The 17,555-nt window shown below is 42.4% G+C and overlaps 1 protein-coding gene across 2 annotated transcripts in view; it reads right to left on the reverse strand.

Annotated features, from left to right (window-relative positions):
- Window positions 1-626: 626 nt before the first annotated feature.
- Window positions 627-17,555, reverse strand: part of NOD1 (nucleotide binding oligomerization domain containing 1) — a 45,778-nt gene continuing 28,849 nt past the window's right edge. For both annotated transcript variants that reach the window (XM_060781840.2, XM_067470215.1), the window contains 4 exons: window positions 15,488-15,571; window positions 11,119-11,202; window positions 3,491-3,574; window positions 627-1,054 (listed from right to left, as the gene is read on the reverse strand). In XM_060781840.2, coding sequence (XP_060637823.2) covers window positions 982-1,054; window positions 3,491-3,574; window positions 11,119-11,202; window positions 15,488-15,571 — 325 coding nt within the window. In that variant the 3' untranslated portion in view covers window positions 627-981. The remainder of the gene's footprint in view (window positions 1,055-3,490; window positions 3,575-11,118; window positions 11,203-15,487; window positions 15,572-17,555) is intronic.

Consider the following 17,555-nt stretch of genomic DNA (forward strand, 5'->3'; position numbering starts at 1 on the left):
GCATTGAAGCAATGCTCTTACGCCATCAACTCCACTGGACTGGCCACGTTGTCTGAATGCCTGATCATTGTCTTCCAAAGCAGTTACTATACTCCCAACTCAAGCATGGGAAACATAATGTTGGTGGACAGGAAAAGAGATTTAAAGATGGGCTCAAAGCCAACCTTAAAAACTCTGGCATAGACACAGAGAACTGGGAAGCCCTAGCCCTTGAGAGCTCTAACTGGAGGTCAGCTGTGACCAGCAGTGCTGCAGAATTCAAAGATGCATGAATGGAGGGTGAAAGGGGAAAAGGTGTGAAGAGGAAAATGTGTCAAGCCAACCCTGACCAGGACTGCCTTCCACTTGGAAACCAATGTCTTCACTGCGGATCAAGAATATTTATTATTTATTTATTTACGTCATTTTTATCCCACCCATTTCAGCCCGAAGGCAACTCAGAGCTCCATAGCCACCTACTGACCCACCGCCAAGACACTACACTTGGAGGACCATCATCCTTGGGCTACAAGGGATCGCCTAAGTAAGTAAGCATAGAAGAAAGGAGATGAAAGTAAAGAAGAGAACCAAAAATAGATTGTGGAAGATTGTGACACTCATTCGGTTATGGTACTCAGGGTGAATGCTTTGGCCCATTTTTTTTTAATGCTAACAGTTCCAGTTCAAAAATGAAGATCCCAACAGCTGGAAGTTCCCTCCTGCCCCCTCCTCACACACATTCTTTAAATTGGAGTAAATATATGGTTAATGGTTAAGATAATGTCTTTTTTCACGCTTGTGATCCGAAATGCCACAAAAGCAGCCAGGAGAGACTGCAATGTTCAAAGGCACAAGTTAAAGGCACGCTTCTACCACAAGTCAAAGGCATGCTTCTGTAGTCAAGTGCACATCCCGTTCAGATTTTGGGAGTCGTTCTGGCTCCAGCGGCTGCTGAAATAAGCCTTGGCATCCCGACAGCCGTCCAACCCGGAAAGAAGTTTCTCAAAAGCAAATGAGTCTCTTTTCATTTTCAAAGGCTTTTGCCTCCTCTTGGCTTATTGGGTTTCCATTTAAGCTGTAGGGGAGTGAGAAGGGGGAAAAGAAATTAAAAATGAAGCCGCTGTTTCAGCAGGGTCAGCTGTGTGTTTTTCCTTTTCGGGAGCCCTCCCCACTGCCTGTTTGTTTTGGGAAGGAGAGGCAGAGGTAATCCCTGGTGTGTGAGAAATTTAAGGACTGTGCAAAAATCTCAGAACTTTCCACCCGCTGCTCATGGCAGGCTAGCAACAACCTTCGGATATGTTGTTGAAGACTTTCATGGCTGGAATCACTGAGCTGCTGTGAGTTTTCCCGGCTGTATGGCGATGTTCCAGAAGCATTCTCTCCTGACATTTCAACCACATCTATGGCAGGCATCCTCAGAGGTTGTGAGGTTTACTGGAAAATAGGCAAATGAGGTTTATGTCTCTGTGGAATGTCCGGGGTGGGAGAAAGAAGCAAGTGTGAATGTTGCAACTGGCCACCTTGATTAGCATTGAATGACCTAGCAGCTTCAAAGCCTGGTTGCTTCCCTGCCTGTGGAAATTATTTGTTGGGAGGTGTTAGCTGGCATTGATTGTTTCCTAGAATCATAGAATCCTAGAGTTGGAAGAGACCTCATGGGCCATCCAGTCCAACCCCCTGCCCAGAAGCAAGAAAATTGCATTCAAAGCACCCCCGACAGATGGCCATCCAGCCTGTCTAGAATTCCTCTGTCTTTGAGTGTTGCTCTTTTTTTCACTGTCCTGATGTTAGAGGTTTTAAACACTGGTAGCCAGATGTTGTCCATTTTCATCCTTTTCTCCTTTCTGTTGAACCATGAAAATGAACAAAACCATGAAAATGACCAAAATCTGGCTACCAGTATTTAAAAAAACCCTCTAAAATCTAGACAGTAAACAAAGTGCAACATTCAAAAACAGGGGCATTCCATACAGGAAACAATCAGGGTGAACTAACATCTCCCAACAAAAGATTCCCCCTGACAGGAAGCAGCCAGGCTTTGAAGCTGCAAGGCCATTTAAAGCTAATCAAGGTGGCCAACTGCAACATTCACACTTGCCTCCAACAGACAAGAGTTCTTTCTCCCACCCTGGACATTCCATAGATATATAAACCTTACTTGCTTAGTTTCCAACAGACCTCACAACCTCTGAGGATGCCTGCCATAGATGTGGTTGAAATGTCAGGAGAGAATGCTTCTGGAATATGGCCATACAGCCCAGAAATCTCACAACAACCTAGTGATTCCAGCCCTGAAAGCCTTCAACAACACATTCTATATTATGTTGGGCTGAAAGTGATAGCAGCTCGAGCCAGCACAGGCAATGGTGAAGAATGCTGGGAACTGGAGTCAAACAACATCTGAATGGCATCTGCCTTTGCCTTCATATTATTACAGCCTCTCTAAATTCCTTCCAGATGCAATAGGATACTGACGCACATTATCCCATACTGGTGGAAGATGATAGGAGTAATAATGTCATTAGCTGGGGACCCTTCCCCCAGCACCAACTGCCGTTCTGGGCCAGAGTGAAGGGGGGGGGGGGGCAGGGGACAGCTCCACCTTGCTTAAAATATAATATATTGTATATACATATAATATTTCTAATAGTATAATGTAATGCAATATAATAACAATATGATATGTTATAATAATAATAATAATATAGTAATATAATATGATATAAAATGATATCGATAATAATAATAATAATAATAATAATAATAATAATAATAATAATAATATGGTACTGGGTGCAGTGCCTAAAGACCTTGGCCTGCACTTAAACACAATCGCTACTGACAAAATTACCATCTGCCAGCTGCAGAAGGCTGGGATCTGAACACATTATTCGCCGATACATCACACAGTCCTAGATACTTGGGAAGTGTCTAACGTGTGATCCAACACAATGGCCAGCAGAGTGTCTGCTGTGGACTCATCTTGTGTTTCAAATAATAATATGACATTGTAATGATATATTTATATTACATGTAATATTACTAATATTTATTATTATTTATTTATTTAAAACTTTTATATCCTGATCTTCTCACCTCCGTAGAGGGACTCAGACCAGCTTATAGTATTAATAATATTACAATACAATGGTATAGTACAATATAGTAATTTTTAATACTGATATTGTACTATGCTAATAACATACAATATTGTATGTATATATATCTTGTAGGCCGCTCTGAGTCCCCTTCGGGGTGAGAAGAGTATGATATAAATGCTGCTAAATAAATAAATACATAAATAATCTGATTCATCTGGAGGGCAACCAGTCAGTGTAGGGTGATCCAATGGGTGAGATGGTCCTGAAAACACTGGCATGCTCCTTCTTAATATTTTTTCAGGACACTTGTTCCATGTGCTCCGAATCTGCCTGAAAGTAAGTGGCTGAAAGCTCAGCGGGCTCTCCGAATGTGGCTGTCACATGTTGGAAAGCTACCAGGCTGTCCTTACCAGACTTCTTTAATAGCTGTATTGTCCTGGAGAGCGTCAGCTAGACACTTGGCTCCTCTCGCAGTAATCTGATTCTGGATAAGCCTTTTGAAAAAAGAAAGAAAGAAAGAAGAGTGAAGAGAAAGAAAAGCACTTTGCAACTGGATAAATTCTTATGTTTACGCCTGCTTTGCAGCATCCCGTCTGTCACGCACTTGGCTGGAGCTCGGTGTGGCTGAGATGGAAAATCAACACTTCTTTTGCTGAACAAGGCTGGCGGCTGGCCAGGAACGGGTGGTTTCTGATTTCCATCTGCATGGCTGCCCTCTTTGGCATCAGACAATCCCCGCCATAGAAGTGCGGCCAAGAGGCTCCAAGCCTCTTCACTCTAAAGTGCATGGGCATCTTTCAGGTTGATTGAGCTGAATGGCACAATTGACCACACAGATGGTCTCTGATCGGAGGAAAGCAGCTGTCTGGGGGATTTTTCAGGCTGGATCCTGCCTACCGCTGGAGGAAGGCAATTAGGAAGCTGTCTTAATACTTAGCCAGTTCACTGGTCCAGCCAGCCTTGCGCTAAGCCTGGCAACTGATCTGACATGGTTTTCTGCAGCATTGAGAGATTCCTGCTGTTCCCTGGTGATCTTCAAATTCTAACCAGGCTCATCCCACATAACATCCAAAAACAAAGAAAATCAAATATATTCAGAGTAGCATTGGAGATCCATACATTTGCTCACCACTTTCAAATGGCACAGCTCCACTGAGAGAAGACCAAACACTGCAAGGAATGAAATCAAGTCTGTGTCACTTGATTTGATCTTGCCTTTGCTTGCTTTGAAACATTGTTGATATTTCAATGTGATACTTGGGCTATGCTAGTATGCTGCCCAGTGTGGAACACATCTCACCACGCTAAAACAGTGGATGTGGCTCTAAATGAGACATGCCGCATTATCACGGGGTGTCTGCGCCCTACACCACTGGAGAAATTACACTATTTAGCCAGTTATTGCACCACCTGACATCTGCTGGGAAGTAGCAGCCAATAGTGAAAGGACCAAGGCAGTGACATCTCCAGCACATCCCTTGTTTGGGTATCAGCCAGCACATCAACGACTTAAATCAAGAAATAGTTTTCTAAGATCTACAGAGACACTTGCTGGAACACCTCAGCAAGTGGAAGTCCAAAAGTGGCAGGCTCAAACCCAGAACCTCAATCAATGGCTGATACCCAATGAGAGACTCCCTCCTGGGCACACAGAAAACTGGGCGACTTGGAAGGCGCTGAACAGACTGTGCTCTGGCACCATGAGATACAGAGCCAACCTTAAGAAATGGGGCTACAAAGTGGAATCCACGACATGCGAGTGAGGAGAAGAGCAAACTACAGACCAACTGCTGCGATGCAACCTGAGCCCTGCTACATGCACAATGGAGGACCTTCTTATAGTAACACCAGAGGCACTCCAAGTGGCCAGCTACTGGTCAAAGAACATTTAATCAACTACCAAGCTTGCAAACTTTGTGTTTTGTTTGTTTTTTAAAAATGCAATACAACTGTTTGGTTTGCTCCTGACACGATAAATAAATGTGATATCTGATTAATCAGGGGGGTCTCCAGCATATCTATATTTGTATTGTTTTTGAGAGCAAAAGTGTCTAGGACTGTGTAATGTATCGGTGAATAATGCATGCAGATCCCAGTAGGGTGGCCTTTTGCAGCTGACAGATGGTAATTTTGTCAGCACTGATTGTGTTTAAGTGCAGGCCAAGGTTTTTAGGCACTGCCCAGTGTGCCGATCACCACTGGGACCACCTTTACTGGCTTGTACCAGAGTCTTTGTAGTTTGATCTTTAAATCCTTGTATCGTGTCAACTTTCCCAGTTGTTTTTCTTCTTCTATTATTATTATTATTATTATTATTATTATTATTAGTTTTCTCACCTCCAGACACACCTGAGGATCGGTCCAAACAGTACCTTTGTCCCATTAGCTTCCGCAGCAAACAGGAGGGTGGCTAGACCCCATTCCCTGTAAACGCGGAAGCAATCTCTACAAAAGGCAAACAATGCGAGATTTTCAGGTGCGGGAATATCGCGATTTTGAGAATATCGGCATCTTCGAATGTCTGTATAGTCCTGCAATCAGAAATCACGGGATTTTTTCTCTAGCTTTGTTCCTGGGTTTTACATGTTTGTTTCTGATTGGTCGGTTTCTAAAAAGAAGGTGACTGTTGAGCAGAACACGAAAACTTTGTTTGTATGCCATAAACTTCATGAAACTGTTGGAGGGCAGAGTTTTTCTGGCCAGGACAAAGAACGAAGCTTTTGCAGTGATTTGCTGCAGTGATTCTTTGCACATCTGCATATCAGCATCTTGAGGTGTTTTTTTTTTTTTAAAGCAGAAGTTTTTGTCAAAAGTCCTGCAGTGGCCATCTTGCAAATCTTGCAACAAAGCCTAAAGTCTGGACAATGGCGGCAGAAATTCCGGGACCAACAGGTTTGTATGTGGGCCTCTTCTGAGGTCCCAGGATTTTTTTTTTACCACTGTTTAAAACCCGTGATTTAGTGCTGTCTGGAAGTGCCCTATGACTATACCTCTTCCAAAAGTACAGTTTGTATTTCCTCCCAAAATATGCAAGGACCAGAAATTCACTTCTACTCTGATAAGAGTGGAAGAGAAAAGCCACCCCACATAGACATCTTGCTTTAGAGAAGAATAGCTGTTTCTGGAGGCTGTTAGGAGCAGTAATTCCTTATTATTCTTTATTTGGGAAGGAAGAGAGACTGTTGGTCTGAGGGTTTCAAAAACACACTGGGTGCTCTACGCCTTGAACAAGAGTGGGAATTTTATGGCCTTCTAGACTAGCCACAGAGATGTCAAAGTAGCAGAATTAAAAATGAGGAAACCTTTAAAGAGTTGTGGCTTCGTATCAGCTAAGTTTTGTGACTCAAAAAAGAGGAACAGTGCTTACTGGAAATAGACAAGACTGACTCTGATCCTATTTGCATTGGTGGGCTGTGTGCCACAAGGAAAAAAAAACAGAACAGAATTATTCTCTTTAGACTAGAAAAGACAGAGAGGCCCTTCTGAGGAAACCAAGCCAAGCTAGAATCTCATGTATATAAGCAAATGCACTCTCCAGTTAAGAGAATTATCACTGTTGACATAATGGTTGAAAATCAGCCCAGACAGCTCCGCTGAGTGATAGCAGTGTCTCCCATGTTCTTCTTGTAATTCAATACATTCTCCTATTTAAGGGATGAGGGACAGTACATGTACAACAGGTTTATGCAGTAATCTTTTTGGCTGGACAGAAAGCCATCTTAGAATATGAAGTTTAAAAATACAAAATGCACATCAGCACACAGGTGGCCTTCAAGTGTTTTAACCCCATAGCAAACAAAAGTATGACGTGCAATAGTGAGACACTTTAGGTAAACAGGAAATAGGTTTTCTAGACAAATCTTTAGTCATAAAGGTTTTCCATATGGCAACTCAGCTCAACATAGCTAACTGTTTTGGAAACTTTAAAGAACAAGTTATGATGTAACCCTGGCCTCTTGGGAAACAGGTTGCAAGACTAAATTGGTCTGATTCAGCAAATCTCTTCTTATTATATTCATTGGCTTCAGGGCACTGATGAAATTCCATAGATGTTGTTTGAGGTCAGTCTGTGGACAGGGTGCAGGCTTTGTCACACTGCTGTTCAAAAATGCTCCGTCTCTTTAGGGTTGTGTTAGAGGCAGAGGTGAAATAACAAAACCCTCTGCTATTACAAGGGGCCACGGTGGTGCAATGGGTTAAACCATTGAACTGTTAAATCTGCTGATTTAAAGGTTGGCAGTTCAAATCCGTGGGTCGGGGTGAGCTTCTGCTGTTAGCCCTAGCTCCTGCCAACCTAGCAGTTTGAAAACATTCAAATGTGAGATCAATATGTTCCACCTCGGAGGAAAGGTAATAAAGACGCCCATGCAGACATGCTGGCAACAGAACCAGGAAGTGTCTACAGACAACAGGCTCCGCAGCTTGGAAATGGAAAAAGAGCACCTCACCATGACTAGAAGTGAGCACCGCCTCCAGAAGCCAAAGATGAAAGGAGAAGCCTTTACCTTTGTTCTGTGTATTTGTGTGTCATTGTTATTTCATTGTATTAAAGGCATTGCCTATCTGTGTATGTTGTAATCCGCTTTAAGTCCTCTTGGAGAGATAGAACGGAATATAAATAAAGTGTTGTTGTTATTATCAGCTCCCCTTCAGAAATATATTTTTCAGGCCTATTAGTATCTCCATTCACACAACTTAAAAGAATGCACGAAATTGAGGTGCTGGATAACTGTTTCTCAATGACATAGACTAACTGAGCCCTAGCTGACCACACGGTTGTGTCCATACATTTGCATGTGGATACACATAGGTGTCTCCCATAGGTGAGGAATCTTGATTGTCTGAAGGCCTCCCTTTCAGGTGGCGGGGGGGGGGGGGGAGGGGTCTATGCTTGTACACCTCTGTGCATGCAGAACCCATTCCCACTACATCTGAACAGGTGGGATATTGGGGGGTGTGGGGTGTGGCTGGACCATATGTTGTTGTGGAGCACTTTGGTACAACCCAGTGGTTCCCAACCTTTTTTTGACCAGGGACCACTTTGACCAGGGACCACTCTCCAACATTAGTACCAAAAGGGTTGTGAATCAGTTTTGGATCAGCTTTAGATTCAGTTTGATTATTTGGGGTGCTGATTCAGAAAATTGCATTGGGTAGACCACATCAGCTCTAGTTTCTGATACAGAACATATGCCATCCAGTATGTTCTGGTTGCCCACAGAAAATCTTATTTAATAAGCCTTGGGTTTCGTGAGACCAGTCGCTTTCATTGCAACAGTGTAGTAACAGTGAGTCTGCAGACCATATTTTAGTTCTTGCGGATCATTGGTGGTCCATGGACCACAGGTTGGGAACCACCAATATAAACCTTCTCATGTAGATACATTGGACAAGATGTCAGTATATGAGTAATTGCTATTTGTTCTTAAATTGGCTTTGATTCATGACAGTCTTACAAATGAGAGATCACCCTGAGTTCTGGTCATCAGCAGTCCTGCTCTGGTCTTGCAAACTTAGGGCACAACCTCAATTGAGATACTGGCAATGTGCTTTTCATATTTTCCTACTGCCGCCAATTTACCAGACATTATTTTTTCCAGTCGTAGCATTTAATCATGTCCCAAGTTCAATAGCCTCAGCTCAGTCCTTTCATGAGAGTTCAGGCTTGATTTGCTGCTGGACAAATTCATTGATCTTTGGCAGCGATCCTCAAACTTTTAAAGCTGAGGGCCAGTTCATGGCCCCTCAAACTGTTCGGGGGAGGGGCAGACTATCGTTTGAAAAAAAATTGAACTAATTCCTATGCACACTGCACATATCTTATTTGTAGTGCAAACAAATATATGAAAAAACAATGCAATATGAAAAATGAAGAACAATTTTAACCAACATAAACATATCAGTATTTCAATGGGAAATATTGGCCTACTTTTTGGCTGATGAGATGAGTCAATGAGGATTGTTGTTGTTATGTGTCTTCAAGTCATTTCACTTAGGGTGATCCTAAGTCTAAAGATTAGGGTGAGGTGCAGGTGAATGACCTTGGAGGGCCGCATGTGGCCTGCGAGCCATTAGTTTGGGGACCTCTGGTCTTTGGTATCTGTAGAGTTCTTCTCCATTACCACAATTCAAGTGAGTCTGCGAATTTCATTATTTAATACTATAGAAGCTAGTACCTTGGAGTTGCCTTCTGCCCTCTTCCCACTCCCAATGTGCACCCTGATGCATAGCATTACTCAATTTGATTGCCCTGGCAGAAATGCAGTGCATGTGTATGGGCTGGAGTCAAGGCCCTTCCATACAGATATATAATGCAGAACATGTGGTAGAAAATCCCACAATATCTGCTTTTAACTGGGATATCTGAGTCTACACTGCCATAGATTTCAGTTCAAAGCAGATAATTTGGGATTTTATTCAGTTGTGTGGAAGGGGCCTTAGTCATACTTAGAGCAGACTAATCTTCAAGAAAGACTGGAAACCTACTGGGGCATCACATCAGTACAATAGATATATATTGCTGGATTACACCAGTGATCCCTACCTTTTACAAGATTGCATAAGGAGATATCTGATATACCTGTATGTCATAACACATCCTTCATTCAGAGCTCCTGCTTGTTTGGTTGACATCCCAAAGAAACTTTATACTCCACTGGTGCTACACAGGATCCTGTCCCTTCGGCCTACTCTAAATGCGACCATGTTTAATTCCAACCTGTGGTAAATTAATATATTTTTCTGCTATTCATTTCTGCTTCACATGCAGCATTTACAATTTGCTAAATGCTTGTTTTGATTGGAGTTGATTTTATGTGGTTTTCACATTTTCTATTATGGTGTTTGTTTGTATAAGATGCTTGGAGAGACCTGCTTAGATTAAGAGGCAGGCTAGAAAGATATAAAAACAAACAACACAAGCACTGATACAGATATGAGGCAGAACTATCTGCCAAGTAAATGAGCTGAAAACATATTTTTCACTATTGTTAACTAATCTGTGGCGAAGAGACAAAAAAATGCCCCAAAATTATAGGTTCAAGGTCATCAAGTATCAATGCAAGAAGAGCAAAATATTCCTTTTCATAACCAGCTTGGTTTAGTGCAGTGTTTCTCAACCTGTTGGTTCCCAGATGTTTTGGCCTTCAACTCCCAGATGGCCAAAACTAGTCAACAGCTAGTAAGTTGTAGGCCAAAACACCTGGGGACCCACAGGTCGAGAACCACTGGTTTAGTGGTTTAATTGTTGAGCTAGGACTCTGGGAGACCACAGAAATCTAGAAAGTGACTTTGGGCAAGTCACACTTTCTCATGCTTAGAGGAAGGCAATAGCAAACCTCCCATGAATTTTGCTGAGAAAAGCCTATAGTAGGGTTGCTGTAAGTCAGGGTGACTTGAAGGCACATAACAAAAAATATCCCTTTGATCATATAATTATCTGGATTGAAATTCAACATATAGGAACAAAAGCCATGCATATCTGACTTTATTTCTTGCCCCATCCTAGTCAATACAGCAAAGGGTACAACCACTCATTCAAACCCATAGTTTAAGGGCAGGAAACAGGCAGCTCACAGGTTATACCTACCCCAAAGTAATTTTGGAGGCTTTCACTCCCCTCTATACATCTTCCCTAACATTTGAAAATGGAATTTGGAAAAGTTATATCCAAAAATAGGAAACCGATGCATATCCAAAAGTGGTAATTCTTCTCTAAAGGGCACTGCCTTGGTGTGTGTGTGTGTTTGACAACCCCAAATAAACTTTGATTTGGAAAAAAAATGCAGGAAAACCACATTCTTAAGAGGTGGAGCAGCCTATAGGGGTTGAGTTCTCCTATGGCGCTTAGTTACCTCTGCACACACTCCAAATATTAGTCAGTCTGAATCAGATGATCTGATGCTTGAGATGACCTTCTGTCCAAATGAGGCAAATGCGGGCCCAGGTCCTTGTGCAGAATGTTTACAATGCCCAGTATAGGATTCACAGACCGAGGGAATGACTAAGAGCTCTGGCTTCAGGAGCCACCATAACTCACCACAGATGGCCCAATCTCTTGTTGACCTTTAGCATTTCGGCAAAGCACTCTGCCGCTTCGTCATCAAAGTCATTCTTTGTGAGCCTAGTTGGGGAAACAAAAAAGAGTTTCAGTCACAAGATAGTTCTGTCATTAGAGGCATGAGGAGGGTTTTTTTTTGGGTTACTTAATGTTTTATTTTTCCGATGCAGCTTTGTCCTGTCTAGAAAAGAATGTTTTTAAAAAGCCAACAACTGCTGGCAGGACCTGTGCAGAGCTGCCATGAATACTGTTGCGTTAAAGCACATTTTGTTGAAATTCCAGCATTCAGTTGAAATAATAAGATTTTATCTATTGAAGCTGAGATCCAAGGAACCCCACCTGCATGCCTAAGGCATGTCAACATGCACAAAGAAGTTTTTCTTCTATTTATTTATTTATTTAGTTTTTGGGAGGTGTCTGGAGTGTAGTTGAAGGATGAAGAGTTCTGAAACCCACAGAAAATCATTTGGATCTAAGAATAGGGCTGGGTCTGATTTTGTTTTAGTATAACCTCAAGATTTAACAATGACAGCCGCAGGTCAAACACATACAATCCGTTAAAGAACTGAGTTACACACAAATCTGCTATTGGTTACCACAAGATTTCATTTGAGAGTTATGCTGGGGTGTCAAGCTGGGAGAAGGGAACATTTTTTTGATTCTATGTTTAAAACAATCAAGGTCAGAAGTCCTTGATGCTTTACTGCAAACCAGACAAAGATCTTTCAGAGAGCTCACATGGGTTGATAAAGGAAATTTCCAGACAGAAAAAATGCTATCATGTGATGACCTGTGACCTTCCAGACAGATACGGTTATCACATGGTGACCTATGAACTCACAATTCCAGATCTGTTACAGAAAATATTTATTTTATTTCGTATCAAAAGCATTGCATAAATAAATATGAGACTGATACAAATAGAGGCTGTACAAGCGGCTAAATATTTTTTGACCAAAAATGGGCAACAGCGACCACATTGTCTGTAGCCTCCAACAATTCTTCCTCTGTGCGTGAGGCAGGGCATTGTGGCAAGCATACAGATGCGGAGTTGTTTGTTCTGCTCCACAGTCGCACAAGGTGGAGGATTCTTTTAGGTAGTGCCATTTTGCCAGGCTGTCTTTTGATCTGCCCACTCCTCTTCTGAGTCTGTTCAGGGACTTCCAAGTTGCCCATTCTTGGTTTGCCCGTGGAAGAAGACCTTCGTTGGGGGGGGGGGGGTATCCAGTGGGAATAGCCTGATTTTGCTGCCAAGAGAGATGCTCATGCTGTTGCTGGGGGAACATTAAGAGGAGTGGTGGTTCTCATGAAGCTTTTCCTTGATTTGAGTCTACTGGGAGAAGGCTGATAGCCATTCAGTGGATGCCTTTCAGTGTTCAACCTTATTTCTCTCACAGTCAGCAGCAACTTCTTATCCCACATCCGGGGAGGGGGGGGGGGCAATGCCAGCTAGTTTGTAGAGTTTATCAACAGGTGTAGGTTTGAGACATCCTGTGATTATTCTGCATGTTTCATCCAATGCTATGTTCACCTGCGTCGCGTGGGCAGACTTGTGTCAAACAGGGCAGGCATACTCGGCAGTTGAGTAAGACAGAAAATATTAAAGCAAACTAGAGAGAGATGTTGAGCAGAGTAGCTCCAGTTGTTGCCAGGGATCCTGCATTAGGCACACAGCCATGGAGGCATCATAACACTCTGTCTCCCCAAACACATCTCAAAATCCAGCCAGCTGTGACAGCTCTCAATGTCCTGCAGAGCTGGTGTGTGGGGTGCAGGAGGATGACACATCCAGCTCCCTCCCATAACGGATTAGTGGTGCACCAAGAGTTACAAGAAGACTCTGCATGGATCTCTACTTCTGCTCCTTGCAGCACCAATCACTGCTAGAGAATACAGTAGTTCTTTTTTCAAAGCATCTATGCATTTTCATTTCCTAAAGCTGATGACAGCCAGCAAACTCCATTCCAGCAGGCTCTTCCATTCTATACTTCATATCTCAGGGCCCTTCCACACAGACATATAACTCAGAATATCAAAGGAGAAAATCCCATAATATCTGCTTTGAACTGGCATATCTCAGTCCACACTGCCACATATTCCAGTTCAAAGCAGAAAATGTGGGGTTTTATTCAGCTGTGTGGAAGGGGTCTTGGTTTTCACTATTTCTCCCTCCTCAATTCACTGTTCCATGGGCCCTGAGTGTGCTCAGTCAGCATTGAATTGTTTTGGGGATGGGGTGGCACTACAATTCCTTCCTTGCTTCTTTCCTTCATTCATAATGGTTACAGAATAAGGATATTTGTCCAGATGCTAACTGTGTAGTGAGTGTTCCTGCACCAAGGGCAATGCAGCCTGGAACAAATGCATTCTGACACTGTTTGTTCAGTTTTGTTCAAGCCACTGATAGCATTGTGGCTAAAGTTTCCAAGCATCTTGCGCCAGACCCCGGGCACCACCTGGGACAGAATCCAAGGCCGCTTCCTCTTTTGTCAGTGCCAGGACTTCTTGTTCTCAGAATACAATCATTTCATGTATCTTGAAATTTGGTCACGATCAACCGTGTATTGTTAGAACGACAATGGGAGAAACGATTGGGGAAAGTCTAGCTTTCCAGTACGTCACATGGAACATTTCACATTCCCACTTCAGAGCAAGTTCATGAGTGGAGAAGGAAAAAAATAAGTTGAAACGATTTATTATAGTATTCCCAGGGTACACTATAACAGGATTGGACATATTTTGATATTTCTCCACAACTTGAAGACATGAATGCGAACACTGGCCAGACCAGCATGGGCAAACCTTGACCCTCCAGATGTGTTTTGGACTTTAACTTCCACAATTCCTAACAGTCCAAAACACCTGGAGGGCTGAAGTTTGTCCATGCCTGGGCCAGACCCATCACCCAACCAGCAAAATGAGGAGACTGTACATTTTGCCTGTATTAAAGGCCATAATAATAATAATGATGATGATGATGATGATGATGACAACAACAACAACAACGATGATGGTACAGAAAATGAACACATCAAACTACTCTGGACTTCCGAATTCAGACTGACAGAATTTTGGAGCACAATACACCTGACCTCACAATCGTGTTAAAAAACAAAGTATGGATGGTTGATGTTGCAATCCCAGGCAACAGCAGGATTGAAGAGAAACAACTGGAAAAGTTGACACGATATGAAGATTTAAAGATCGAACTGCAAAGACTCTGGCAGAAGCTAGTCAAGGTGTCCCAGATGGTGATTATGTTTAAGTGCAGTGCCTAAAGACCTTGGCCTGCACTTAAACACAATCGGCGCTGACAAAATTACCATCTGTCAGCTGCAAAAGGCTACCTTACTGGGATCTGCACGCATTATTTGCCGATACATCACACAGTCCGAGACACTTGGTAAGTGTCTGACATGTGATCCAATACAACAGCCAGCAAAGTGATCTTGTTTGGTATGGACTCATCTTGTTGTGTTTCTAATAATAATAATAATAATAATAATAATAATAATAATAATAATAATAAATATTATTATTTATTTATAGACTGCCCTCTCTCCCAGAGGGGACTCAGGGCGGTTTACATACAAAAAAGCAAACATTCAATGCCACAATCAATTTCAAACGCATCAAACTAATACAAAAATTACAAAATAACATCAGTAAACTGTTGTAGGGTAATTTTGATAGCCAAAGAAGGGGAGATGCCTGGGATTTTCTACAGCATATGCCAAAATAGCTTGGTTGGCTTTGGGCTCCAATAGTTGGCTAGACAGATAGGGAAGTATGCCATCTGCTCCTCTGCTTCACAAAGCAAAAGTCTTAGGACAGTTTCAGCACAATCCCACTGACGTGACTGATAAGTAGCAATTTCCCCAATATATTTTAAACCAACTCTGCATACACATGAGATGGGTTGCCTCTGCCTGTTCCCAACTACTTGCAGCTGAAAGGGGGATATTTTTACATTTCGCTCCCCTTCAAAAACCCCTAAGCTACTTCTCTTCTTTGCATATTTGCTTGTCTTGACAAGGTTGGGTGGAAACTGTTTCCTTCCCAGCTGTCAGACCTGCTGGGACAGGACTTCAGACTGTTTCTTGTTTGCATTGATAACACTCTCCTGTTTCTCTCTTGGATTTCAGGTCCACACAGAGAGCTTTTATTTTGGACAGCACTGCTAGAGCTCTTTGAATACACACAGTAAAAACCTGCTGGTCTCCAAATTCTCCTAGCTGGTTACTCTTTTGGGTTATGCTTCTCATGGGACTGATGAGAAGTGGGAACTCTGGAGCCAGTAAGGGCACCTCTCTAATCCATCAAGATGTCTTAAAAACCATTTCCTTACCAAAATATGTTCACAGTGTCGTTATGCTTCATGGCTTCTGCAAGGCATTTGCCTCCTTCTGTGGTGATACCATTAAACGCAAGACTGTTAAGAGAATGGTAAGAAGTTAGAAACAACAACAAAAACACATCAAGAGTTATTAACAGTATGTTTTATGTTATCTCAGAAAAATTCAATGTTTTGGACTATGGTGGGAGGTTGCACAGGACAGTCACAAGACTGGACAAGTGTCAAAATGTCAAGAGTGTTTTATCTATGTTTGTTTACTTTATTTATATCCTGCCTTTCTCCCAGAATGACTCAAGGCAGCTGGTTAAGAGGAACAATGTTCCTCTAAACCAGGGGCAGGGAACCAGTAATCCTTGTTTTATGTTTAAAAGCCCTATGCAAGGGATCTGGTCAACATATCTGTGAGCAACCTGGCCTTTCTCACAAGGTTGACTAGGTGAGAAGGGGTGTATTCTCTACTGTGTTCTAACTCCGCTAGCTGACCTTCTGGGAGGCAAAAGCAGAAGGAGTTGCTTTTCATTTTGAGGAAGAAGCCAGTAGGGAAAGCTGAGGTTTGAAGCACTTCCTCAAAGACAAGGATAATTCTGGGCCTATTTCTGTTAAATCTTATAACCGTCATTGTTAGCTGTCCAGTGCTTTGGATGTTGGAGACCAGATAGAAACACTCATATACCTATGGAAAGTCATTTGCATGACCTTGGGAAAAGCACTCTCAGCTTTACTGGTAGCCAATGATAAACCACTTCTGAATAAATCTTGCCAAGAAAACCCATGAACATGACAACCGTAAGTCCAGGTTCATTCAAGGTAAACAACAACAACAATGACTTAGGTAATACTCTGTAATCAAGCAGATTTTAATGACCCTCTTAAAGAAGTACAGCTCTTTTGAATATTCAAAAATGGAGGAAGAAAAAAAATTGTGTGACAGAGGGAGAGAGTGGTAGGGTAATTTCAACTAACCTATGGCTCTGAGTTGTTGTAGGTTTTTCGGGTTGTATGGCCATGTTCTAGAGGCATTCTCTCCTGACATTTCACCTGCATCCATGGCAGGCATCCTCAGAGGCTGTGATGTTAGGGGACCTCACAATCTCTGAGGATGCCTGCCATAGATGCAGGTGAAACGTCAGGAGAGAATGCCTCTAGAACAGTGGTTCTAAACCTGGGGTCTCCAGATGTTTTTGGCCTACAACTCCCAGAAATCCCAGCCAGTTTACCAGCTGTTAGGATTTCTGGGAGTTGAAGGCCAAAAACATCTGGGGACCCCAGGTTGAGAACATGCTCTAGAACATGACCATACAACCCGAAAAACCTACAACAACCCAGTGATTCCGGCCATGAAAGCCTTCGACAATACATTATGGCTCTGATTTTTCCCATCAATGGTCTGCAGTTCTCAGGGGAAAAAAAGGAGAGCTTGGGAAGAGGTTTTTTTTTATTCATTGGCCAGGCTGGCTGGGGACTTTCTGGATGCTGTAGTTAAAAATAGTAGCATTTTTCAGTTCTGGGAAAAAGGTTGGCAAACCCAACTTTCAGTTACTGCTGTGCTACAGCCAGAATCACAGATGCCCTTTGGACAAAGAAGCCCAATCTGAATGACATTCTCCAATGCTAAATGCTCTCCATGGTGTCATTGTCAACATTAGGAAAGCTGTATTTGCCCATGCAATGCTGATACACAGACATTATAAAGCACACAGATACACTGATCAGTCTCAACTGGCAGTGATAACAACTGTTCTAATGCCATTAACAGACCTCCCGTATAATGTATTTTACTACTATTTTAAAGTACCCTAGAGTCTTGCAAACCTCTCAGATTGCCTTTAATGGGTATTTTTATTTCTGAAAAGAAAAAGAAAAAAACCATGAGCTTTCCAACAAGAGAACTGTATAAAAGAGGGGGGCATTGACAAGACATTTGCTCTCATTGCTCACTTGCACTCATTGCTCTTTTCTTCCACAAATCCATACATCTAGGGGACATTCCAGTCCAAAAACGCAAAGCCTGGTCAGGAACTTTTCAAGTAATAGGCATCGTAGAGGTTAAGATTTTGCA

Source organism: Anolis sagrei, chromosome 6 (genome assembly GCF_037176765.1).
Source record: "Anolis sagrei isolate rAnoSag1 chromosome 6, rAnoSag1.mat, whole genome shotgun sequence".
Classification (NCBI taxonomy): domain Eukaryota; kingdom Metazoa; phylum Chordata; class Lepidosauria; order Squamata; family Dactyloidae; genus Anolis; species Anolis sagrei.